Here is a 26563-nt window from a genome sequence, read left to right on the forward strand (position 1 = left end):
CCTGGAACTGGGGGCATGTGCGGGAAGGGCCTGGCTCACGGACCCTGGGGGAGGGCTGAATGGACGTGGCTGTCAACTTCCCACTGGCTTGGCCAGGAGCACACGGCTTCCCAGGGGCTAGTAGTTACGGGCCAGATGCTGTCTACGCGCCAGGGGCTGGGCTTCAGGGAGTATCCTTGGGGGTCCGGGAAAGCCTGGAGGGCTCCTGACTGTGCACCATCACGGTGGGCCTGCCTCCCGGGAACAGGCCCTGTCACCACCTGTGCCCTGGGCTCTGTCTCCACCAGCCACGCCGGCGACAGCCCTGTCCCAGGACACCGCGGCCAGCGAACAAAAGCCATGCTTATCAAAGGAGTTTTTCTTTATTTTCATAATTTAGCTGAATCGACACAAAACTGAATACTGTAAAACAAGGGGAAAAATGCTGTAACATATCAAATCTCCCAACCTCTGCCCTCGGAAGGTGTCTACACGCACTGTCCAAAGGAACAGGCGAGGGTGGTGGTGGTGGGGCTGCTGGCGCTGCGCCGGGCGACCCTCCCGGGGCCTCCCTCGCTGCCCCCGGGGTGAGCCCGGGCCGCGGAGCTTGGGGCTGGCCAGCTCGGGACAGCACGCCGCGCAGGCCGCCTCCTCTGTGATGCCAAACCCCAACCTCGGCCAGTCCTTTTACCCCAGGATACACGTACCCATAAATTTGTGGTGACTGAAGGTAAATTATATACTCGTGGACATTGAAATGGGTCTTAAATAAATGGATTTTCTCTCCTGTCTTTAGTCTATGGGTGGCTAGAGCAGCTTCTATATAGTTTTTTTTTTCCTTTTTTTTTTTAGTAGCATAGACCTAGCATAATACTCCTGTTAATTGGACTCTTAGGTAGCATACTTAAGCTGAAACTCAGGAAAATAAAGGGACCTGGCACAGGGTGGACAGGGGAAGGTAAACCGTACCTGTCCCTTATTCGTGGGGCCTGGTGACCCCGCCTTGCAGGAGGGAAGTGGGAAGACGGGGGCTCCCCCATCCCCCGCTGTCTCCACCCTCTGACATGAAGACTGAGAAAGATAAGGGTGTCCGCTTGAGAAGACGAGGCCGGCCACACTGCCCTCAAGTTGCATGAACAGGAGAGGGGCAAGAAAAAGGGAAACAAAATCCGTTGGAAGAAGCGTGATCAAAGGACTGGCCACTCCCACAACAGAGCCCCAGGGGGCAGGGACCACCCAACCCAAACCCAGCAAAAGGCAACGGGCCTCTCCGCTAGCACCGGCCGGCATGTCTGCGCCACACCCCTGGTCCTCAGCTCGCTGCCCGCAGAGTCCTGCCCCTCGGCGGTGCCGGGCGCCCCCACGTCCGGGATGCCGGTCCCCCCCGCCCACCCCAGAGACTTCGGGAAGCCCCAGCCCCGGCCCACGTTGCACGACGGCCGGGGCTACCACATGAATTGTTATATAGGATTTTCTACAAATATACAACATATAAAAACTGTTAAATATATAACTTCCGGCTTTGCAAAATACATTTAATGATCTCTTTCAAACAAGTGTTACTTTCGCTTTCTTTAATTTGCTTTCTGGAGCTAAATGGTGATCGGATGAGACAGCAGTCATGGGAGACCCGACATGCTCTCGGCGAATCCTGGATTATCCCACTATCAGAATGGAGCTGCAGAGAGGCGTGTTTAACTGGTTAAAACAGAAAGGGATTTTAGTACGAGGAAGTCCATCTAAGTACGGAGGAGCAGGTGTGCACAGCGAGCTGTGCTCCCGGCCAGGCGCGCCCGCGGGGTCCACGCGGGGACGTCGCCGGCCGTGCGTCCTCCGGCCGCATCCTCCGGCTGCTCGGGGGCCCCGCAGCGTTCGTGGGCTGTGCCTCTCCAGCGTGTCTCTGCCCCCGTGCCCCCCAGTCGAACCCAGGACTCTGACGGTAAGTACGAGTCGCGTTAAAATAGATTCTGCTCTTTGGTCTATTGAATATACTGAAAGGATAAGAAAATAAAAGCGATTCAGACAGTCTGGGGCACAAGGAGAGGCCGCTTCTGCGCCCGAGACTCAGTCCTCCCCGGGCCCGGCGCTGTCCTCCTCTCTCGGGCTGGCTGGGCTGCAGCTGCCTCCGCCTCCTCGTCTGCGGCCGGGAGGGAGGCCAGGCCAGGTTCCAGGGACGCCCGGGGGCGCAGCCCTGCTGTATGTCCCAGGACTGACTCCTCGGGGAGGCCGGACAGACTCAGCTCAGGCGGCCGAGGAAGCAGGCTGTCCTTGACAGGCTAGAGAAGCGGAGGGCGGGCGGGTGGCAGAGGGTGGGTGGCATCCACGACCGACCGAGGATTGTGGCCTCTCCAGGGAGCCAAAGTCACTCCTGGGGCCCCTGTGGGGCTGCGTTTGTCAGGAGACCTGAGGGGCAGAGAAGAGAGCCGTCAGCCTCCGCAGACACCAAGGGTTCCCGTCGGGCATGGCGGGAACCCAGAGATCGTCCACGAGGCTGGCCTCGCCCGGACAGCACACTTAAAAGATGCCAGCAGACCTCCTCAAGGACAAAAACTAGATCTCGGGCCCCAGGGCTGGAGGAGAACCCTACGCCTGTCACAGAGGGCAGCTCGGGGGCACCCGCTTCCTCTGGGCTCTGGGTGGGACCCCGCCCTTGGCCATGATGGGGGCACTGGAGCTCCGTCAGCGGCCAGTGTGAGCTGCGTGTCCTCCGCCCCGTGCTGGCCAGGGCCTCGGGTCTGAGCTGCATCCAACTGTTTCCCTAACCGTGTCTCGCACTGTGCCCTGTACACAGCAGGTACTGCATAACTGCACGGAGCAGAGTGATGGACACACGTGTGTCTCACCCCTACAGAGCCCCGGGAGGCTGCAGAGCTGGGGTGTTCATGCTGGTTGGTGAGGCCCGAAGCACCCACACCCAACACCCCAGGGTCCCAGGAGATGCGACACAACAGGCCAGCTCACAGCCGTGAGGTGATGTGAGGGTTCCAGCCTCTGCTCCGGGGCAGCGGAGGCATCACCTATAGAGTGAGGGAGACAGGAAAGCAGGGAGTGTGGTTTCCACAGAGCATCACAGCCTCAGGTGGTGGGACCCGTGTCCAGCAGCCTCCCGTCCCATGTCCCCGCTGGACCACTGGCTCCCTCATCCCCTAGGGTGGCCCCAATTTGAGGCAGGGACCCCGAGGCCTGGGGTCCCACAGACAGTATGCAGGTGGCCACTGCCTTTTAGGACCCCGGACCTGGGTCAGGCACATGGGGCTGCCCTCCCTGTACCGACTCCCAGCAGGCCCAGCTCTGCAGGGAGTGGACGGTGTCCTGAGGGTCCCACACCTGCCATGGGAATGGGGCGCAGCGGGTGTGATGGCCCGGGAGGGGCCTCTCCAGATGTGCTGGGGGAGACCTCCCCCAGAAAGCCCCTCCCCTCTCCCTGCAGCTGCTCGTCCGCCTCCGGGCTGGTCCCGCGTCTACCCCATCCGGCCTGAGCCCCGGCCCTTTGCCACCTGCCTGCAGCCCCGGTCACACTCCCACCAGGCCCCGCCCACGTCGCAGGCCCCTGTCCCTGTCACGCGGACCACACCACGGCCTCCTGGCTCCTCCCGAGTCCTCAGCCGGCGGCTTGTGTGCAGGCTGTCCGGCTCACACAGGCTGCTCCCCAGGCCCCGCCCCGAGGGCCTCACGCTGCCCGTCCGTCCTGTCCTGCGCTGCAATTAGCCGCCGGGGGCCGCGAGCCGGGCAAGCGCTGCTCACATCTTCACTGTCTTCCGTCGGTGGCCGGCTCGGGGGGAATGTGGACTGACTGCCTCCGGCCTGCCGTCCTCCAGGACAGACAAGGCCCCTCCCCAGGTGGCTGGGCTGCACATCCCACCCCAGCTCTGACAGCGCCTCGGCACTGCACTCAGAGCCCCTGCAGGGACCCTGCTCTCCACCTGCAGCTCCCAGACAGCAGCCAGCAGCCATGAGGAAGGGCACCTGCCGGGCAGGACTCAGCTCGGCACCCCCCCTCCAGGCCCGTGGTCCTGGGCACCTGCCGGACAGGACTCAGCTTGGCCCCCCCTCCTCCAAGTCCGTGGTCCTGGGCACCTGCCGGGCAGGACTCAGCTCAGCCCCCCCCCCAAGCCCATGGTCCCGGAACCCCGAGGCCGGCACAGGGTTCCAAGGAGCAGCTCTGAGAACCTCAGGTTTCCCTGAGGCCCCGCCGGACCGTGCTGTCTCCTCCCCAGCTCTGTGTGGAGCCCGCACACGCGGGCGCCCCGAACGCATCAGTGGTGAGGGGGTGTTAACTGGACTTAGGTGTTTCAGGCCCAAGGACACCTAGCAGGTTGATGGCAGAGCTGCACCAGAGCTGAGGGTGTCCAGGGAGGGTCAGAGCTCTCTGCCCCCAGCCCCAAGGGACTCAAGGCTGCCTGAGGCTCCAGGTTGGCAGGCGCCCACTCTCTCGGCAGGACTAGCGCCCCCACGGGGCTGTGGAAGCAGGGCTGCTGTGGGACCCCAAGGCCGCGAGCACACGTCCGGAGGTGACAGGGGCCCGAGAGAACCTCCACGTGCGGTTGTGGGCGTGCGTGGGCTCAGCCCTCACTCCGTCTCCGCTGCCTGAAGCCCATCCCAGAAGCGGGAGGGCATGGGGAGCAGAGCCAGGGCACGAGGTATCTTTGGAGGGGGGTCACCGTTCCGACCACCGCAGGGTCCTAGCTGCAGATCTCTCTCCACATCTGGCCAGCTACCTGATCTCGGCCCAGGGACCCTGACCCTGACCCCAGTGGACACGTCCAGCCCCAGCCTTCCCGAGTTTGCAAAGGCCTCCTTGCATATGGCATGCTCGACCCAGGAGTCCAGGAGTGGTGGTGACCCCCGCCTCACTCGGACCTTGTAGGCCTGTCCGTCCAGGCCCATCGCCCTGCTGACCATAGCACGTGGCAGCCACCCCCTCCCCGACCCGTCCAGCCACGTCCACGACGGAGACCGTCCAGCACAGTCACTCACCGGCACCTGAGGGGTTAACCAAGAAAGGATGCACTGATTCTACTTTTTCTACCTACAAAATTGTATAAATTCTTATTTGTAGAGAAACGGGGAAACACATGAGTATAAAAAGAAAATAAAAATCCATCCACGTTTCCATATCAGAAGCTATTTGGTTAAATTTAGTGTATTTCCTTCACACCCTTTAGAACATATCCATGTGTACGATGAGGGCTGGGTTCCGCGTGAACGTCTGCACTGTTTGTGAGAGCAGGTCGGCAGCCTGGTCTGTGCGATCGGCAATTCCTGGGCTGCACACGTGCTCACGGGGCCCCCACTGGATGGACTCCCAGGGACTCGGGCTGTCTCGGTGCCCCCCGCGCCCCGCCTGGGGGCTGCTTCTCGTCGTCTGCGAGCTGAGACGACAGAGGCTTCACGTCCGCCTTCATTCGACAGAAGAGAAGCAGGATCTGGCTGAGGGCTCATCTTCACTTCTCCTGACGACCAGAGGAGTAGAATAATCTTGCCAACGCGGTCCCCGGCCACTCGCACCGGCCCGTCTTGTCAGTTCATCTGCTCAGGTCTTGTATTTCTTACTGATCCGAACAAGACCGCGTGTATAATCTCAGCTGCGCCCATGTGCACAGGCCAGGGAGAGTCCCGGGCACGTTTACTGCAGGCCTGTCTCCCAGCTCGGTCCACCCTTAGCTTTCATTCATGGTGCCTCACACACACGGAGGTTTTCGTGTGGGGGGAGTAAGCACGGCTGATGTCTCGTTAGGAAGCCCTCACGGCTTGAAGCAATGCAGGCACTTACGTTCTAGTCATTTCTTACAGTCACAGGTGTTTGCCCCTGTAGGTCCCCCATCCTTGGGGGGGGGGTCTCCACTTTCCTGCAGGCACCCTGGCCTCTGGCGCTTCCTGCCCCTGGTGGGTGGGGCGGGGGGAGGGCTGGATACAGGTCCCTGTCTGCTCTGGCCAGTTCCCCCAGTCAGGTCCGCCTAGAGACAGAACCCCTGAGCCCAGCGGGTCTGGAGGGACACAGAGGCCCGTCCAGCTAACTTCCGAGCCCTGGATGTCTGCTGCCTTCTCCTACCAGGCCCAGGCTAAGTGGGGAGGGAGGCAGGCCCAGAGCTGCCCGGAGAGGGTGGGCTGTCACCGGACACCCCCGGCCAGAGCTCAGACACTCTCTGAGGCCTCTGCTGTCAGACCCCGGGGCTGGCTGCCCCCAGCGCCTGCCTGGCCTTCAGGAACAGACAGGAGGCAGCCTGATGTCCGCAGCGGCTGTGCTCGGATGGGACCCAAGTCCCGACCCAGCCAACAGCCGAGTGCTGGCTGCCAGCTCGTCCCCAGGCCTCGGGACCAGAGAAGAGGCCTGGAAGTCGGGTTTGCAGCCCAGAAAAGTAGTCAGAATGGCCAGGACGAGCTCCAGCAGAGCCACACAGGCTTTGCAGAAGCCAGCAGAGCCCTTCTGGCCTCAGAGAAGCGTTTCCAGCTGGGGAAGCACACGGCTGAGGCCCACCTCGGGCCTCACAGGGGTCCCCGCTCAGGGCCCTGTGCTGGTCCTCACAGCTCCCTGGAAAACCAGCGCTGGGCTGGTCGCTGCAGGCGGCAGGACGTTCCCATGCTGGGAAGCGGCCCACTGGTCTCCGGCGCCCTTCCCCAGGGAGCGTCTTCTCAAGACAATCGGTCAGACCCCGGGGACACCCAGGAAGCAGCCCCTGCTCTCCTGCAGGCTGCCCCCCACCCCACCCGGGATCCTGAGCCCCAGGGATGACCCATGAGAAGTGAGTCATGTCTCATCCACGTGGCCCTTACCTCCCACCTGCTCAGGGACACGCAGGGCCAGTGACCAGGACCCCGGGCCTGGCGGGACCATGACAGCCACCTGGCCGGATGCTCGGGCTGTGTCATGAGGGCCCTGCTGGATCCCTGTCTCTGGAGAGAGCATCCAACCTGGGGTCCCTTCCCCATCTGTGCATCTGAGGGTCCAGGACGCTGCCCCAGGTCAGCAGGTGGTGTCCTTGTGGCCACGTCCTCCCCCTCCCTGGTGAAGGCTCCCGTGTAGGGGTTTCCCTGCTCCACTGGCCCCCGGACAGTCCCACTAAGCAGCCCTGCGACCCCAACCCCGAGCTGAGCTTGGTCAAGAAACTCGATGTGGGCCCCGGCTGCTTGGAGGGCCCTGAGCTTTGCCAGAGCTGGCCTCCTGGAGGGCACCTGCTCGTCCTGGTTACACATTTCTCATGGGTCAGATCTGTCACTGCACTGGGGGTCTCCCCAAACCCCCGTGGGCTCCTTCAGGGCCGGGGTCACCTCCCTCCCCTCTGAACGGGGCAGTGACGCCCGCTCTGAGCCCCTGTCCTGCCGACCATGGCTCCGTACGCGACATCGCCCAGACACCCTTTGACCGCACGGCTTTAGGACCTTCTACCCCAGTGGGAACAGAGGCCCAGGGAGGCAAAGCGGCCGGTCCCAGGTGACTGACGAGGCTCCAACACCCCACGTTTGCTGCCAGGGAGCTGTCCTCAACTCTGCTCTCCCCCTCGAGGGGCTTTCTGGGAGCTGCACCCAGCTTCCTGAATCCCGGTGGTCAGTGCCGCTGCTCTCCTGGTGTGCGGAGATCCAGAGTGTCCTGGGGTCGCAGCCTCTGTGTGACCCCCTGGTGTCCCCGGGCCTGGAAAGCAGCCGGCACTCGGCGGGCTCCAGCTCTGCGCATGGCCGTCCAACACCCCAAGGTCATGGGCTGCGTCCTCGGGGTCTGCGGCTATTTCTCTGGGACTCCGCCCCCGAGGTGGCCAGAGCTGGTCTCAGGGTCACCTCGCCTTGCACGCTGGACAAACTGACACAGGAGCCGGCCCAGCACTGCCCGTGTCCCCTGCGGTCACCGGGCTCAGTGGACAGAGCCTCTCAGTTAGTGGCGAGAGTCCCGGGAGTGTTTGGTCTGAGGACTGAGCTGTGGACACGGCCGGAGTTCCCGTCCAGGGCAGTCCTTCCCGCCGGGCAAGGAGGTGACGAGGAGGTTTTTCTTGGTATTTGGACGCTATAAAGCATCGTTTATAAAACAAAAGGAAACCTTCCAGCCCTGTGAGTCCCCTGAGTGATACTCCCTCTTCCTCTAAAAGTTTCCGTTTGCCTTTGGGGGCAGGCTGAGTCTTCTGTTTAAAGAGCACAATGTTCTGGGCTGAAAGCCCCGAACAAAAGGTTCTAACGGACAGCGGAGACGTAGAAACTGCGGGGCAGCGAGATGACCATGGCCTGCGTGAGAGAGCTTGACCATGAAGGCTGCTACCACGGAGAGAGTAAAAACAACCGGGGAGAAGCTTCTGGAAAGGCTGTGCATCATCCCATCCATGCCCAGCCACGTGATTGAGTTTCTGGGACCATTTCCTGACCTTATCCGGCCAGTTCACACCCGAGGAGTGTGGTTAACTGACTCCTGAGCCTGGGATGTCCCAGACGCCCGAGGAGGGAGGGCACACGATTGTCCGCAGAGGGGCCCTGGCTGCTCAGACACGTCCCCCTCTGCCCTGCTGTGAGGGAGGAGACGACCGGCCACCTGGAGACCCAAGGCCCTGTGAAAACGCGCACTGGCGTCTAGCGCGCAGGCGGGACAGAGAGATGCGGCACCTCGAACGGCGGGGCCGGGGACAAAGTGGGGGCGGGCAGCACGAGGGCCAAGGCCTGGTCTGAGGATGCCCAGCGTGAGAGAGCAGGGCCCCAGTCCCTCCCCCGCCCCTCGAGCACCAGCCCAGCTGCCCCGGACGCACCTGTGTCTTGTCACTGCGGCTGCTTCTAAGGGCCTCTGCCCCCCACCCAATCTCCATCACTCCTCTGCCCCCATCTAGGGGCTGCTTAACGCCAAGAAGAATGACAACTACGCCACCTCCTGATACTTAGGGGTCCTTAGTAGGCAAGGAGTGGAGGGTCTCGTCTCCTGGAGCCCACAGCACAGCAAGGTCACGTGAACTGCCCCCAAACAGGGAGCACAGCCCCGATGACATGGAACATGCCCGGCCCATGACGCTCTGGGGAATCTGCAGGGCTGAGGGCTGCGAACAGTGCCTGGCGGGACCTTGCTGGGCCAGTTCTGAAGGGCCAGGCCACGACGGTGCCACGTAGGAGAGAAGCCGGGGAGGGGATGGAATGGGGCAGGCGGACAGGGGAAGCCTGGGTGGGGTGCTGAGGGCCCCTCAGCCAGAGGGGCAGTTCCGTCCCTGCCCTGTGGCCTCAGGACATGCCCCCTTGTGCTTAGGAAGCAGCGTGAAGTGGTGACCCTGGCCCTCGCACCAGGCAGAGCAGATGGGCACCTCTGTGCACCACTATCTTCGCGGCCCTGCCACGGCCCGAGTCTGGAAGCCCCGGGGCAGCACAGCCAACAGGGACGCGCGGGGTCTGACCCCGGGAGCCCCCTCCTTCCATCCTCACACCGCAGCCCTTGGTGAGGGCTCGGGGGACCACATCTGTCCGGCAGCCTCAGCTCCGGCCGGAGTGGGTCTCTCCTCCTGCGGTCCCTGGCTAACAAAGTCTCCACCTGGCTTCGATCCCCCGAAGCCACTCATCTCCCAGGGCCTGAGGAGACAGACCGCAGCCCTCGCTGGGCTGACGGAGAGCCAGCAAAGGCCGGGAGGGCCGTCTGGAGCCAACTGTAAAGGGTCAGCACGTCTGGGTGCTCACTGATCTCCCCCCTCGCAAAGCGGGCCCTGCGGGTCGGAGGACAGGAGCGGATTCAGTGCCCGCTCACGCGGGGCGAGGCTGCTGCCGCAGACCATAGGGTGACTGAACCTCAGGGGATAAAGGGACAAGGGCGCAGCAAGTCAGACAGGGGCTCAGCGCCGACATGGGGGTCCCAGCAGAACGAGAGGGAGAAGACCTGAGAGCAAGAGCTTAGGCTAAACCCGGGGACGGCCAGAACCACCCCAAGCCCCGCAGCCCGCACCTGCCGTAAGCTGCTTCTTAGCCCTTGTGGACCTGAGCAGGGAGCCCGAAGATGAGACACCAGCTCTGGGTGCGGCCGGGCTGCTCCAGGCATCTCACCTGTCCTCACCGTGAAAGCATCCGCCACTCAGTCACCGCTAGGATGCAGCACCTGCGCGTGAGGGACCGGGGGCCAGGCGGCAGACTGCTCTAACCAGGGCATCAAGTGATGTGCGACGGCACAGACAGCGCAGCCCTTCTGTGCCACGAGGCAGAGAGCTGCGGAGGATGGGCGGGAGCTGCCGGGGCCCTCTGGGGGAAGGTTTGTGCTGTTCTATTTAGCTTTTATAGACAAGCAGACTGGAGTGTCCTTACTTTAGGCAAGCTGATAGCTGTAACAATACAGATTTATTGTGTAGCTAAATGGTCTAGCTTCTCTTTCTAATAAAAAAACTGTTTCTTGATTCTGACGTGGGAAAGTCATGTCTATCTTTAGAACCATTTATTTATTTTCTTTGGCCTATGACTCGTTCTTGGAGTCTGTCTTCTGAGAGAAGTTTCTAGAAAGTCTGCCCCAGGCTGCGTCCCAGTGGTGGGGTTCTGAGGGGGGCTGGTCCTCGTGGACCGCAGTTTCCATTTCTGTTGAGCTGCCTCATTATGGACAAGCTGTGTTGTTTCCTCCTCCGGGAGGGAAGGAAGCGTCCTGGAGCCTCTGGTTTGGGGTCAGGAACGCTAGGATCCAGGTCCAATCCTGATACAAGGGGTGGCTCCGGTTATAAGGCCCCTGTAAAAGGAGGAGGGGTGACTGAGAGTTCACGCCACCAAAGCAAAATCGCCCCTGAGCCTCGAATTCCGAACAGGGGCAGATCAGGGGCCAAGCTGTCCCTGTGATGAAATATTGACCCTTGGCTCTGAAGGGTGATCAGCACGCAGCCATTAAGGCAACGATCCGGCCCCTGTTTACTGGATGGTCCTGTGGTGAGTGACCGCCCAGCACACCCTTCATCAGCGGCTTCACCATCTCCAAGGGCCTCGTTCCCCGCTTTTCTGTGATGAGAAGCCATATTGAAAAAAAGAGTTACAAAGGCCTCAGAGATGCCGGGGGTAGATTAAATGCCCAGTGATGCGAGGGTCTCAACAAAACCGACAACAGCCTCCATGGGCATTTGAACAAGAACGTCGACGCAAGTGTGTGCACGTGTGTGGAGATGTGTGCATGTGAGTGTATGTGCATTTATGTCGATGTGTGTGCAGGTGTGTGGAATTGTGTGCGTGTGTATGTGTACATGTGTGTGCACGTGTATACCTGCCGGACAACTCCCTGCCCGGCCCTGGAGGCCTGTGGAGGGTCGTTCTGACTCAGGTCTCAGAGGGGGCAGAGGGCTGTGGTCCAGGACCCTGGCAGCAGCTGCCTCCCTGGGGCCACCCCAGTGTGCGTTTCCTGCCCCACCATTGCCCCCTCCCTACAGCCTGGGGTCTGTCACTGGTGAGATTTGGGGTCTTAGGAAGGACCCCATTGAGACAGGTCTGGGTTTGACTCTCAGCTGGGCTCTTCCTGTCCTGTGGCTTCAGGAAAGGGGCTTGGCTGCCACAGCCTCCGTTTCCACATCCACTAAATGGGAGCCTGAAACGGGAGCACCCAGGGGCACAGTTTCCCCCTTTTCACAGGAGTAGAGGCTGTGAGCAGAGCACGGCTGCCGTCCGACAGCCTCACCCAGGACCACGGCATCTTTTTCTGCATGGCGCCCGCATGTCTGCAGAACTGGGGCCTGACGGTACTTTGTCTAGGCTCCTCTGGGTTTATACGGCCTCTGAACAAATAAAGGGATACTGGTGTCCTCGTCCTAAATAAAGTGATGATGCTGGTAATAGGATTTCACCGAGAATGTGGAGGTTTACTGAGGACATCCATCAGGTACTGCAAAGCCCCGCTGCAGCCCGGGCCTCCTTCTCTCAGGAAAACACCCCTCCACAGCCCAGGGCCCCCCTCGAGCAGCCGTGGGTCTATCCCCTGGCCGAGCAGCATGCCCACACCGCACAGGGCAGCCAGCGAGATTATGGAAATAAACCACACGCCACGTGAGGACAGGCAGGCGAGATGAGATAAAGGATGCAGAGACAGACGACTCCCCAGACCTGGAAGGACTCTGCATTCACGGCGTCTCCTAAGTACCTGTAAGTTCTTACTCCACTTCCTACAAATGAAAGCAGAACACAGAGGTGGCGCCAGTGCAAGCATGTAAGGGGGGCCCCACCAGGGGAGCCGCGCTAATGAAATGCAGCACAGCCACGAGGTGACACCGGGGACGGAGGCCACAGGCCACCCTTAGAACCCACCCACTTCCCAGGGTCAGGGCGCGGCCTGGCGAGGAGTGAGGTGACCTCTAGGGACAGCCGAGAGGAAACCGGCCTCAGCCCTATAGCACCAGGGACCTGAATTCCGCCATCAACCGAGTGAACCTGGGCGGGGCTCTTTCCCGGAGCCTCAGGTGAGACGCAGCCCGGCCCACACTTGGGTTTCTGCCCTGTGGAACCTGGGCCGAGACCCCGGCCACGCGGTGCTGGATGTCTGACTGCTGAGCTGTGAGATGGCCAAGGCTCTCCGTCACCAAGTGCGCAGCAGCACAGAAAATTCATCCGCCCCGAGCCAGGCTCCCGGGCCCCAGCCCCACACAGGGGCCTCCAGCTCCATCTGCCCCGAAGGCGGGTGGGTGCCTGAGTCCTGGGGGAGGGAAGCGGCTGAGACCAGCCCGTGCCCCTCACGGGTCGCACTTGGTCCAGTCCAGCTCCACTCATGACCTTGACGCTGCCAGGGTCACGTCTCCCCGGCGGGCCAGCCTCAGCCCAGGCCCCCTCCAGCTCTGCAGGGGGCTGCCCTCGACCTCCCCACGGGCTCAACTGCGCTGGGAACGGCCAGCTCGCCAGGCGGCTTTTCAAAAGGGAGTGTGGGTGGTGCGGGCCGGCCCCGGATCCCTGTCTGCTTCGTCTCCTGGCAGAGTCGGCCTCTGACGTCCCACCCACCCGCTCCGCCAATCCCAGCAGCTAGAGCCCGGCCGGCATCGCAGGATGACGGCCTCGGCCACCGCAGCTCGCGGCCGACCCACCGTCCCAAGTTCACAGGCGATGTCTGGCAATGACGGGGCTGGGGTGGGGTGGGTGGAGGTGTGTCCTCAGAGGTGTCAGCAGACACGCTCTCCCCGACACCTGGCCGTCCACAGCGGCGAGGGAGGCCCCGTGTGCCCGGGAAGCTCAGGGTCAAACCCCTTCCCTGCGCTGCCTCCTGTGTCCACTTTCAGGGGCTGGGCAGGTCACCTGCTGGGCCCAGGCAGGCTCTTCACGGTGCCACACGTCGGCAGAGGGGGCGGTGGCCCCGCCAGGCCCCTGTCAGTCAGAGGAGTCCCAAGACCGGGCCGAGGACAAACCCTTTCTTGTTCAAATATCCATCCACATCCACCTGCTAATAGCGGCTTCACGGAGGGAGAGCTCACAGCCCAGACCACGTGCCCCGCTACAGGGTCAAGTCAGTGGTTTTGCTCTATTCAGAGCTGTGCAACCACCACCACAGTCAACGTAGAACATTTCTATCCCCCCAAACCACACTCGTCAGCAGTGACGCCCCCATCCCACCCCGGGAATTCCCCCAGGAGAGGGATCCTGAGTCACACGGTAGCTCCGTGTCTCACTTTTTGAGCAAATGCCAGACTGTTTTCCAAAGGGTCTGAAACATGCATTTCGGATTCTCTTGATGACACACTGCCCAGCACGTCCCAGAAAGACTGGCAAATTCACATGCTTACAACCAGCGCCCTTCACGAGGCCTCAACACGAAGGTAAAGAAACGAACACCAACCACGGCGAGTCCCGAGGGGCAGCGCCCATTCGTGTTTCAGCTGCTGACCCCCGACGGAGAATCTCTCGCCACTCCTTGTCCCCACTTCATGTTTCAGGAACTTTCCACCCCTGGGCTGTGTGCCTTTTCGTCTGCCTGCTGCCCCCAGCCCCAGGGTTAGAAACCAGCTCCTGCCAGGCGGGTCCCCTGACGCCCACCTTGCCATCTGCCTCTGTTCTCGGAAGGTGAGCTGGACTTTCAGAAGTTTGGGATATCAAGGCGAGGCAGGGCTGCCCCTTGAAGGCGGGCCTAGCGTGAGTCTCTCGGTCACTGGGTGGCCTGCAGAAGGCCTCAGTGTTCTCATCTGTAAAATGGGGTGGTAACAGAGCATGGCCCACGGTGGCCGTCAGCCTGAGCAGGTCGACCTGTGCACGTGCTCAGAACAGCCTGGGCGAGTGTCTGCGATCGTCACCGATTCTTACTATTTTCAGGCTCATGGACCGTTTCAGCATCCTTCCTCCCCCTGAACTCAGATGTCTACCTGGACGTGTCCTTAACCATCTCATGGTTTCATGTGTCATAGTTTAGTCTAGGGAATTTAATTTGGAACATGGTGTGAGGTAAGGATGCAAGTTGAATTTCTCCCAAGTATGAAGCTGGTTTTCCCAGCATCTGCTGTTGGGGGCTGCCCCTTCCACACTGTACCCCCAGTCCGTGCTCACCAACACCCAGGTTCTTCTCAGGACCACATGGTCTGGTTCATGGGTCAGAAAGAGCAGCAGAAGAGCCAACGTCTTCTCGGGTTTTAACTGTATCCTGGGCACTTGGCCAGACAGGGTCCGCTGTTAACTCGGGAGGGGGATGAAGGGCAGAACCAAGCACTGGCTGCATCGGCCAGGGCTGAGCTGCTCACCAAGCTCCCTTTACCCCCTTGTCCATCCCCAGCAGGAGGCGGACACTGCGGCATGTCCCAAAGCCTTCCCACACACCGCGGATGAGTCCCACCCAATATAAAATGTGAAAGCATTTAGTAATGTTCCAGAAAAAACTCACTGGAGATTTGATTGAAACTGTATTAAATCTAAGCATCAAATCTGAAAGAAGAGACAACCTCATAACATTTAGACAATCCCTCGCCTTATCAAAGTATGTGACGTCTTTCTATTAATTTATTCAAGTCTTCTTAAGTCTCCCATGGGGAGGTTTTGCCATTATCTTCATAGGTGCCTTTTCTTACCAAAGTTATTCCAAATTATTTTATGTTTTCTTCTGCTACTAACAGAGCTCTCCCCTCTCTCTTTCTTACTTTTATTTCACTTATTTATTGTAATGAAATCATTACACATACTTGCTTGGAGGTGAGAACACACAGGCTTTCGTCCAGTCTCTCTTTCCTGTGCCAGCGGGCATGCTTCTTCCTTAAAGCTGCCTACAAGTTTCACCTCCCGTTTTCACCTCCTAAATGACACTTGTGTTCAAGCTACTGCTGACTCCGTGCCCTGGCCCTCAGGGTTGAAAGCCTTTATTAATCTAGTCTGGGGTTGGCAAACTTGCGCTACCAAGGGCCGGGTAGTGTATATTTTCAGCTTTGCGGGCCATAAAAGTCTTTCTGCAAAGACTCAACCCTGCCATTGCAGTGTGAATGCATGCCTAGACAATATGTGAGTGAATAAGCAAGGCTGTGTGCCAATAAAACTTTATTTAAAAAATAGGTGGGGGGCCAGATTTGGCGAGCAGGCGGTAGTCGTCCGACCTCTGATCTAGACCAGAGCTTGTTTGTGTCTATGAAAGCTTACAGTTGAACACAAGTAGAGAAACTTCTATGTTCATAACTGGTCCAATTTAATAAGTTCTCTAATTAGTTTTCAAGGCATTTCAGGTGATTCTCCAGAGTTTTGGAAACACCTGTTTATTTACCTTCTGTAAGTAATAATGACTGCATTTTCTCATATCAAAGAGTTGTGTGAGTTCATTCGCCAGGACTTCCAAAAAGTAACAAGTTCCCGGGTGGCTGCAGGCTGGCCTCGCGAGGGTCCATCTTCAGTGCAAGGGCAGCTTTGGTTTCGGGGGGAACACTGGGTTCCAGGGAGAGCCCACCTTCTCGTCCAGGTTAGCCTGGAGGTCTGTGGCCATCGTTCTCTTGATAGTTTTCTGCGGAATAAATACAGGGTCTGTCTGGTGCCTTTTTCTGCATCTTCTGAATCTGAACACACACTTTATTTGATCTCCGTACAGGGCTTTTCGTTCTACCTGATTCTGAAATATTAAAGTATATTTCCATTTCTTACCTAAAGCTACTGTGTGGTGGCCTTTTTTCTGGTTCTTTTAAAGGACGGCAGAAATCAGTCTGCTGTCATTTTAGGCAGGTGCGGGTGACCTATGTCCCAATCACTACTCCCACCAGGGGGCAGCATCCTGAAAACAATGCCAGGTCCTGGAGGGCCTCGGGGTGCTTTGCTGAAGGATTTCTGTGCCTGGAAGGGCTCCCAGCCCACAGCACAGACTCAAAAGTCTTTATTGAACAAAATGACTTTCTGGGTATTTTTCTAATTCGGGGGACCTTTCCAGTATCAGGGTTTCACTAGTTCCTAAAATGAACTGGGTAATTTTCCACATTTCCCAGTTGGCGGGGAAGAGACACCGCCACTGAATGCTTTCAAGAACATGTCAGTTAAAACATCTCCGTCTGGAACTTTTGCTGAATGCTTTCAAGAACATGCCAGTTAAAACATCTCCGTCTGGAACTTTTACTGGAGAATATTAACATTTTTCTATGCCTTTATTTTTGGTAATCCCCCTTCCCCAGAAAATCATATCTTTAATCAAATTTCCATATGTAGTGATCAGTGGGCTAGCTATGCATGCACTCTTGAATAATTTGAGGCCCCAACGCAGGCTGATTCTCCCTTCTTCCTTTCAGAACTATTTTCTAACATAAAAAAAAATCTACACATGACAGAAGTAAAAATGCATTTTTATAGTTTTGCCAGCGATGCAACGATTAATTCCATGCCTTTAAAAAAATCATTAATATTTCTTTTTCATCTTTACAGGTTTTCTCCAATCTTTTTGAAGGTGGCTTTTTCCATAGCTTGGTTTCTTCATTTTCGTTCTTTCTGAGTTAAAAATAAAGTTATTTAAGACACAAGTATACCGACGAGTCCATCCTTCCCTGTACCCACAGGTGCACTCTCTTATTCTCGTCACATTTTAAATGAGATTTAACGGTCAGTCAGATGCGTACACTGTAGCGTCCAGTAAGTGCTGGCCTGCGTGATGGTGTTAACGTTCTAACTCCGTCAACCTTACAGCAGCCCTAGGAAGCAGGGAATAGCATTCTGCCCATTTTATAGATGTGGAGACGGAGGCACAGAGAGCAAGGTCACGTGTTCTGAGTTAAGCAGATCACAATTGTTTTGCCCGGGAGCGGAGCTGGAAAGACTGACCTCACACCTGCATGTGACTCGTGGGTCGGTCTGCATGTTTTATTTCATCCTTCAACCAACAAATTACAGGAAGGTTCTGGTTGCTAGGGTTAAGGTCATTATTTTGGGTATAGTTTTAAATATATCACATTGTGGTTGGAAAAGAAAGCTGGCACATGCTTCCTCTTAGGTTGGTCAGTAACCTGGATTATGGATATTTTTGTAAATTTCATAAATAATAGAAAGTTAGAAGCAGCCTATTTGTATGTTATAATGTTCACTATGTTGCTGCAAATTCAACCTTGGTAATTTCATTTTTCAAAAGATCTATGCCCTGGTTCTTTTTATTGTTATTATCAGTGGTGTTTATTGGACCTTAATACAGATTTAAGAGCTGTTTAAATTCCAACTAAAAATTGTGTTTCTGATCACTTTGTTTATTTGTACTTGGGTTTGCTTCCTGTAAACTTATGTTAATCAGTACATAAAGGTTTCTGTGATACTTCTACTAGTTTGAACTGTCATGGATCAGTATGTGTCAATAACTATATACACACCTTAAATGTATCAATATATGCCACCATATTGTTCCAATTTAATCACTTTACCTACTGATTTCCTTTCCATTTCACTTGCCTAGTAACTTTGTTTATTATTTGCTTTTAAACTTTTTGGTTTGTTTGTAGCAGTGCCCTTAGAAGGCAACACATATTTGACTATTTAAAAAACCTGATTTGATAGTCTCTGCCTTTTAGAAGAGAAGGCTAACCCACTTACATTTATTGTCACCACTGAGGCTGCATTTCTGTCTTGATCAGCATGTTCCACACTGATTTCTGGTTCTGCTCCTTTCATGGTTCATTTCCTTACACACAGTTTTACTTGCTTTTTCTTCCACTGTAGTTTAGGAGAAATCATGTTCTTGTTTCTATTAGTGGTGGCCTTTATGTTAATCAAATGCACTTTTAATGATTAAGCCATTTCCCTAGTGATGTAAGTTCTTTCTTTCCATGAAGAGACATTAAGTGACTCTTTTCTTCGTCTGCAGCTGCCCCCTGCAGCTGTTGTCAATTTAACCAGAAGTTACAAATCAGATTATACAAAAATAGTCTTCACAACATACAGAGTACATTAAATAACAGTGTCGCCAATTTTGTGTTCAACTGCATAACCACAGTTACAGGAATAATTTATATCTAAGCCCCATGTAGTTAATTGGTATCTAGTCACCACTGATCTTCTTACATATGATCTATGACCTTTCCGAGGTCATCAGCCAGCCATTCCTATTTCTTTGATTGGCTCCAGGCATCTTTCATTGACTCTTTCAGGAAAGGTATGTGGGTGGTACACTTTCTAAATCCTTGCAAATTTAAAGCCATCCTGTTTACTCCCTGTGTCCAGAACAACAACCAGAAATAGGACTGAACTTACAAGTAAAAGCATTTTTTGACAAATCCCTGGAGATGGTCTGTCCTTCACTCTGGTTCTGGGTCTCCTGGGTTCAGAGGTGGCTTGTCTATGCCTTCAGAGGTCTATGGACTTGTCCTCCTGCCTTAATTTTTTTCTCCAGTACAACCTGGATGATTAGAGAGTTTTCCTTCACTCTTCCGATTCACAGATATTGCCATGGGTGCTTGGGTCCCAGATGCTCTCATTCTGCTTTAATTGGGGGTTTCCCCTGGCTCAGGACAGCTTCTCGGCAACTCTCTCTTTTCACCTTAACGTGGTTATTCTTTGTTCTCGCCACGTGGCTCCCCGCAGCAGCATCCACTTTCCCAGGTTGGATTTCTGTCCTCTGTCTTCTGTACTTATAACATCTCTCTCTTTGGCTTCATTTTCTGGGTCTCCTATGAACTGCCTCTCGGTTTAAGGTTGGTTCACATCCCTGTGTTGATTCTCTGCAGTGACATGTCCATTATCTGCAGCTTCTGTACACATCTCAATCCACTCTGATGTTTTGGGTCCCATGGAGTTCAGCCTCTATTTGGCCCTGCAAACCTTTGGACGTTTGCCTGCATTTCATCCCAGGCTGCCCTTCCTTCAGGCTTCTTGCTCTGGGGTCACAGAGGTCACAGCCTCTTTTAGTTCTTTGATGCCCACAAGCAGACACTGACCAGAAGCCTCACGTTTACTGCAGGGGTTATTTCCAGAGCTAACCCTGCCTTTCGGTCTGCAGAAAGTGCTCCTCTCCATAGACAGCGCGCATCCCTTCAGAGGCTCCTGCTTATATTTTGGCTGTGATGCTTTTCTTATTCCCTTTTAAACAGGCAGAGGCCAATCCCGGCCAGGAACGAGCCAGCAGGCTCAGGGGGAGGGAGTCTGCACCCTTCCTCTAAGTTCCAGGGGCTGTGGGAGGCTCCGCCTGACCCAGGCTGGCCCAGAGGTTTGGGGTGATGTGCAGAGACCCTCGATCTTCATGGGACCCAAAAGGCAGCTCTCAGTGGGGTCTGATCCCACCAGGGAGGTCAGGTTTTCTGTCTGAGCTGCAGAGTTTTGAGAACGGAAGACTGAGGGGGGACAACATGGCCTTGGTGAGCCCGTCATCTGGCTTCTCCTGCCCCAGGTGAGAGGCTCTTCCTGCTAACTCTGCCCCTTCCAGTGGAGCTCACCTCTGCGCTGGCGTCTTTTCCTGGTCCTGCTAGAGCCGCGTATTCACAGAGGGAAGGGGGAACCACGGTGCAGGGAGGCTCCACCTCTGCCTGATTGTTTTCTGACCACTGCAGGGGTCTCTAGGTCCGAAGGTTAGGTCCAGGCACCAGGAGGAGGCCCTGGGCTCTTTGTACATCACAGGAGGTCTTAGAGCAGGGGCTCGCAGGATAAAAAAGCAGGGGCATCCTAAGGTTTCTACCGTCCACTCTGGCAAAGCACCCAGCGGGGTCTTACCTGACCTCAGTGCACACTTCTCTTCTCTCCAAGTCATGATGCTATTGCCAGTTGTCCTTAGTTTCAAAATCTTTTGAAATTGGAAGCTGGGCAGAGGCTGTTCAGCCAGTGTGATGAGTCTGTCACCCTAGTAATCCAGAAAGCCACGGCCACTTCTCCACAGACTTGGCACGAGGACCAGACTCTTCCTCTCTCCTCCAAAGGTCCGGGGAGCATGCCATCCTCGTGGCGTGGAAGACAAAGGTCATGGGGGAGAGGGAAAATGCAGGTCTCCACTTGTCTGTTCCTCGTCCATCACACGCCCATCTGTCCTATGAAACCCTGAAGCCTCATGGCCATGACCGCACACGGCCATGACCGCACACGGCCAGGTGCAGCCCGGACACGCAGAGTGGAGAGACACCCCCGGGGCCTGGGCGTCCCTGCTACAAGGCACCGAAGGGTTTCAGGAGGGAACGAGGGTGTGGCTTCATTCGGATGCAGCCATTGGGAACATGCGCACATATTCTGGAAGGTGCCACAGGAGGAAAGTCACCAACCTTTCACCTACAGAGACTCCCCTGGGGTTTAGAAATGCTTCTCATCCACTACTGCCCTTTCCCCAAACCCCAAGGACCTGTGACGTCAGCCTGGGGTCACGCTTACCCCTTCCACAGATGAGGAAACTGAGGCTCTGAGAGGTGAAAGTGACTCCCTCAAGGCCAGCCTCCCAGGTGTGCATTACACCTGCCGCCCCTGCAGGCGGCAGGGGCGGGGCAGGGGGCGGCCCTGTCCGGGGGCCCAGAGAACAGGGCTTGACACAACAGGGCAGTGTGGGGAGGTGCGATCCCACACGGGTCCAGGTGAGCCTGAGACGACGTTCTGGTTGGGGGAGGAGGGGACCCAGGGGCAGAACCGCAGAGACGACAATGCCGGCCTTGGTACCATCCCGACACTTACATCACCGGGTACATCTCAGTTTAATGGGGAGTTGGCATTTAAAGGGATTTAGATTGAGACACAAATCCCTCTATTTCATTTTTCAAGACTGATCTTTAACAAATGTCTACGCCAAATGCCGTATTTCACACCCTCTGCGGCGCCCAGAAGCCATCAGAGTTGCTCTGTGGGCAGAGGGGCTGGGCTGGGGACCGTGGGTCACACCCGGACCGCAGCGAGAGGGCCGAGCGCAAGACACAACCACAGAGAGAGGTTTGGGTGTCCAGACCCTGGGGCGTGAGGGGCAGGCTGGGGTGGGTGGAGCAGATGCCAGGGGCCCGTTGTTCCGAATCAGAGCCAGAGCCACGCTGGGTTAGGAAGCACATCACTGCCCTGGCGAGTTCTGCCATGCTCGTGCTGACTTAACTTCCATCTCAAATATACGATCTGCCTTTTCACAGTAAAGCAGCATCAGATTTACCTTTGTCTTTCATGAAAAAATAAATCACTAGGTAATGAAATGTCACGTGTAAGATTACAAGGACGTAGTAAACCAACAGGGCAAAACCGTGTTCTCAGCAGCTTTGCCTGTCGTTCTGCCCAATTAGTTCATGAAACGTGGAATCAACAGAGTATCAACTCAAACAGCTCTGCTGGAAACCGGGGATGACTCTGAACTTCGCGCATCCTTAATGTAGGCTCACGTTGACACGCTGAGAACGCACTGCATGCCTGCAGGACCACAGGGGCGCTCCCGGCCGTGGCACAGGGCCGGGGGGAGGTGGCAGGCCCCGGACAGCCCTGGCCGGCGTGGCGGGCTGGCTGAAATGGACAGCATGGTGGTAGCAATGTCTGCTCGCTCTAGAACGGCTGTCCTGATCAACAGCGCTGTTCTCTGAGGGTCCCCCTACGGGGACACATACCCCACCGAAGGTGGGGCCCCAGGCTTCCCTTAGGACTGCTGAGATCTGGGACTATTTGGAAAACTTGCATCCCGGGCTCCCCCATCAGGCTGAGCTGTAGGACTTGGGTACCTGGCCAGCATCCCCCTCTCACCGAGGTCCTGCAGAAAGCATTCTCTTCCATCTGGTCAGCAACTACCTGACCTCACGTGTTAAGTAATAGCCATTCTTGCAGCCCCCAAAGCGGCCCCTCCAGGGATTCTTCAGGCGTGAGATCTGGAGGCCACGAGTGCTTCATCCATGCATCCTGGCATCCAACATGGAGCCAAAAAGGATGGAGGACAGCGGGGCGGGGGGGAGCGGAGGGAAGGGGGAGCTGGCAGTACTGATGTACTGATGTACTGATCACGTGACCCGGCTGCCCGTGCAGGGCCAAGGGGAAGGCCACCCCTAGGTACGCAAAAGCAGGTCAGAACTCTGCTGACCCTGACCCTGACCCTGACCTGGTCCTCTTGGTAGGCTGCCTGTCACCTCTGCGGTGTCAGGAACACCCGACCCCACCATGGTGGCCCGTCCAGTGCCCACTGGCTTTCTCCACTGGACCCCTCTCCCCCTGTTTCAACCCTTGCCATTTACGGATTTAAAATGATTCAAAGGACAACTGCTTTAAGGAAAATCGAGACTCACGCAGCATAATTACTGAAAACGGCCATCCGCGTGTCACGCCTCCTATAATGAAACTGGCAGAAAGCGCCCATGGGAATATTGTGGGTTTCGTCAAACCCGTTTTTTGTTTCTGGGCTCATTTCTGCCGAGAAAATGAAGAATGTCAGTGCTCGCGATGCGTTGGTGCCGGACCATCTCCGTCTGTGTTTACACGCAGAATCTATTAAAATGTCCAGCTATTATTGCCATGATGAATAGCAGTGATTCTAAAGCACACAATACGGATTGCAGATGGGGATCAGAGTCACGACAGGGTATTTTTCATTGCTTGTGAGGAAGAGAGAACTGGCGAGTGGCAGGTACCGAGGTTCTCCTGGAGGAGGACCCACCGTCCGCTGGTTCCTCCACGTTTATCCTGGAACCTCCTGCACAAAAGCCTCTCGCCCTTGGGAGCACGACGTGGGCACAGAGCATCCAGGCCCCTCCCGGGTGGTCCTTGGAAGATAGACGGAGGGGCTGGCCTGGCTGGGGCCCACCCATCTCAGCCCCCTCAGTGGTGAGAGGGGGCGGTCCTCCCACCCACAGTGCTCCTTCCAGGCTTTTCCTCTCCCCAGCCCTCCTGCCGAGCTCACCCCCAGGCCCCAGGGCCCTGCTCTCTGCCCCCAGTTCAACCTCCGAGCACCGTGTGGGCTCCGGCAAAACCCGCCATAAACACCATCCGATCAGATTCCAGAAGATAGACGGCAGCCTCCCAGCTCTGCCTGGGGGGCGACTCAGCCCCAGACCTCACGGTTCGGCCAGCTCCTCCTCTGTCCCTCCCATCCCCTCAAGGGGCAGACGTGGCCCCGAGCCCGATACCCAGCGCAGAGCCGGCATCCAGAACCGGGAGGGACCACATAGGTCAAGGAGTCTTCCTGGAGAGACGGACTGGGCTGAGGCCCTGTTGCTCCCCGCCGGGCGGAGAGCTTCGCGGATGACAGGAGGCTGTGGCCTCACCCTGCGCCATTCCTGCAGCCTCCTGGCCAGGGTCCCACTGGGCATCATCTGTAGGAGGGGAAAGGCCTGGGCAGGGGCCGGAAGCACGGACCCCGTGGGCCCTCTCAGGGTGGGAGATCCCAGCAGATCCTCAGGACTGACCATCTCCTCCTCCCACAGGAAACAGGAGAGACCGGGCAGAAGGCGGCCGACCGTGGCCTCGGATGAGAAGGGCACACACCACCTCATCCCAGCTCAGGACCAGTTTCCTTCCTTTGGTTTTCAGAGCAAGAAGCGGTAAGGGTCTGTAATGAACCTTTCTGCTTGCCGGGATGGCTCATTCGTTTGGGAGCAGAGAGGACAAGCACCCCCCCAGTGTCCCCAGGCAACTCTGGCCTTCCCCACACCTGGTGTCGCGATAGTCCTGTCTGTGGGAACTCACACCCGGCAGGGAGGCTGGGGACCCCTGAAGCCCCGGGTCATGAAATGGACTGAGCGTGTGTTCCTCCACACGGGGGACGGAGCCCACGGTTCCCGGGGCCTAGGGCGGGTGCTGGCCTGAGCCCAAAGCGGACGGACGGCCAGATGGTGGAGGAGAGAAGGCCTTCGGCTGTGACGGGAGTGAGGCCTGGAGGACGCCGGTCAGGGGGAGTGACAACTGCACCAAAGCCTCCCCAAAGTCCTTGCCCTGGGGGAGGAGGCCCTGCCACCTTGGCCATGGAAGGAGCCACGTTCCCAGAGAAAGACAGAAGGACTCCCACGAGGGACAGCAAAGTGGGGGCGTGGCACCTCAGACACCGCAGAGCATCAGAAAGGCTGCAGGAGCTCCTGGGTGGCCGCAGGCCTGGGAGGGAGCCTGGCAGGCTCAGGGGGCACCCTGCGGAGCCGAGGGGAACGCAGAGCCGGCCGGGCCAAGCTCTGGGAGACAGACAAAGCACGGGCTCCCTGGTGAGGCTGGGAAGGGGGCAAAGGGCGCACAGCGGGCCCCGCCGGACCTAAGCCGCCTCCTCCCCTCATTGGCCACGCGGCGTCGGCCACGCAGCAGCGGATCTCACCCGCCAGGACACCTCTGAGCCCCCCTCCAGGACCACGGCCCCTACCCCCGCTGCTGGGGGACCCACACAAACTGCTTCCACGCGATTGCTGGGGGGCCGCCACGCGGCCCCGCTTTGTCCTCAGCGAGTCCTGGCCCTTCCGACCTGGGTGCGGCCCTGGCCTGCTGCGTGTGGGCCAGGAGGGGTCAGGCCAGGGTCACCAGTCGTCCTGAGCCCCGCCTCTCCTCACCCCCCTGCACCCGCCGTGTGCAGCCGTGTCCCCTCCCTGGCACTGCAGGCACGTCAGGGTCCCACCGCTCCTGCCGAGACCTCAACATCTCACCTGCCGCCCCGCTCGGCCTCAGACAGTGACCTGAACTCCACGCCCAAGCCCATCCCGGTGCCTCGAGAGTCCCTCAGAAGCCGCTCAGGATGGACTCACACCTCGTACGGCCCCTGGGTCCCGCCTCACACGCTGCTGGTGATGCCTGGTCCCCTGAACTCCAAGGGCCGGCGCCTGGGGAGCTGGCCGCAGACAGGTCCTGACTTCCGGCTAGGTCAGCTCCCTGGGAAGCGGTGTCGACGACCGACGTGAGCTCTGCGAGGAAGCGTGTGTGTCCATCGCGCGAGGGGCCTGACCTCCCCGAGGGCAGCCGCGGTGCCCAACAGGTGACAGGGCGTGAGATCTCGATACACCTGCAGGGCTGCGTCAGACCCGAGGCTCCCAGACATTCCCTGGAGCATCCTGGATGATTTCCCTTTTTGTGTTCCTGGGGACGCTCAGGGCATCCCACTGCCTGACTCCTCTGCATTTGGGGGTTGCCCACAACTTTCGGGGAGCATGTCCATCCAGTGCCCCTCCCTCGAGGAGCCCGTCCTGCCAGCGGGGGCCGTGCCGGGGGCTGGACCACTGCACGCACAGCCTCCTGAGGATGGGGCGCCCAGAGTGGGGAGCAGGGCCACGGCTGCCTGACCCCGGGAGGGCCGTCCCAGTTACTGACTTCAGGCTGGAGGACCCCTACCCCCACGGGCTGCTGGGCCGCGGCGTGGAATTCCAACGCATCCCAACTTGGCTGCTTTCTGGCTTGGAGCGCTTCCGCTGAGAAGCCAGATACACTCTGATGTCTGAGGCTTTGTACGTGACCTATTTTTTCCCTCTGAGTTTTTACAATGTTGTTTTCATCTCCAGTGGCCTGAAATTTCATGCTGATACGCCTCAGGATGGGTCTTTCTTCCTTCATTTCTGGCCGTGGTGAGTCCTGGCACACAGGAAACCCGGGCTTTGAGTCCTGGGAATTTCTTTAGAAAATATGTCTTTGATAATTCCTTCTTCATTGGTCTCTATTTTTGGATCGTATATTCTTTAGACCTCCTGAATCGGTCTTCTAATCTGTTTCTTCTTTTCCTTTCCTACTCTTCCTACTTCTTTTTTTAAGTTCTGCTCCTGGCTTTTTGAGATTTCCTCAATTTTATATCCCAAACGTTTGCTGGAGTTTTAACAAATTCTGTCACACACACACACACACTCATACAGGTACATATTAAGTCTGCGAAGACATATACACACATCACGTGTGTGTGCACGTGTGTAATTTCCAGAAGCGCTTTCTTGTCTTCTTACAGCTCTTGAAATAAGTCTTCCTTCAAGGAAGCTACTGCCTTGAGACAAGCAGCCCCGACTCTGGGTGGGAGCTGGGGGTGAAGGTGACCTTGGGCAGCGAGCCTGGCGGGCTCGCCGTGCATCTCCGTGTCTGCACCACCTCCTCTCTGCTGCCTCTGCTGTCTGTCCCCTCTAAGCTCCTAACCCCTTTCCTTAGGTTTGTGTTTGTTTGTCATCTCTCTCTTCCCACCAGACGAGGATCCTGATGCTAGAAGCCCGGCGGGGGGATGGGGGGCTTCACAGAGGGGCCTCAGACCCCAGCTCACAGCGCCCAGGTTCTGCATCAGGCGTGGTTGGTAGGCTAGCGGGATACCCTCCCCCCAAACTCTTGTCCACCCGAAACCTCAGAATATGACCTTCTTCGGAATTGGATCTTTGAAGATGCAATTAGTTAAGGACCTTGAGATGAAATCATCCCT

At 57.4% G+C, this 26563-nt stretch overlaps 1 protein-coding gene across 2 annotated transcripts in view; it reads right to left on the reverse strand.

The window, feature by feature from the left end:
- Positions 1–358: 358 nt before the first annotated feature.
- TAFA5 (TAFA chemokine like family member 5) overlaps positions 359–26563 on the reverse strand; it is a 193979-nt gene continuing 167774 nt past the window's right edge. The window contains exon 4 of one of the 2 annotated variants that reach the window (XM_060306710.1): positions 359–2382. In XM_060306710.1, coding sequence (XP_060162693.1) covers positions 2374–2382 — 9 coding nt within the window. In that variant the 3' untranslated portion in view covers positions 359–2373. The remainder of the gene's footprint in view (positions 2383–26563) is intronic. The other variant, XM_030855597.2, reaches the window with a different exon arrangement.

Source organism: Globicephala melas, chromosome 10 (genome assembly GCF_963455315.2).
Source record: "Globicephala melas chromosome 10, mGloMel1.2, whole genome shotgun sequence".
In the NCBI taxonomy this organism is placed as follows: Eukaryota; Metazoa; Chordata; class Mammalia; order Artiodactyla; family Delphinidae; genus Globicephala; species Globicephala melas.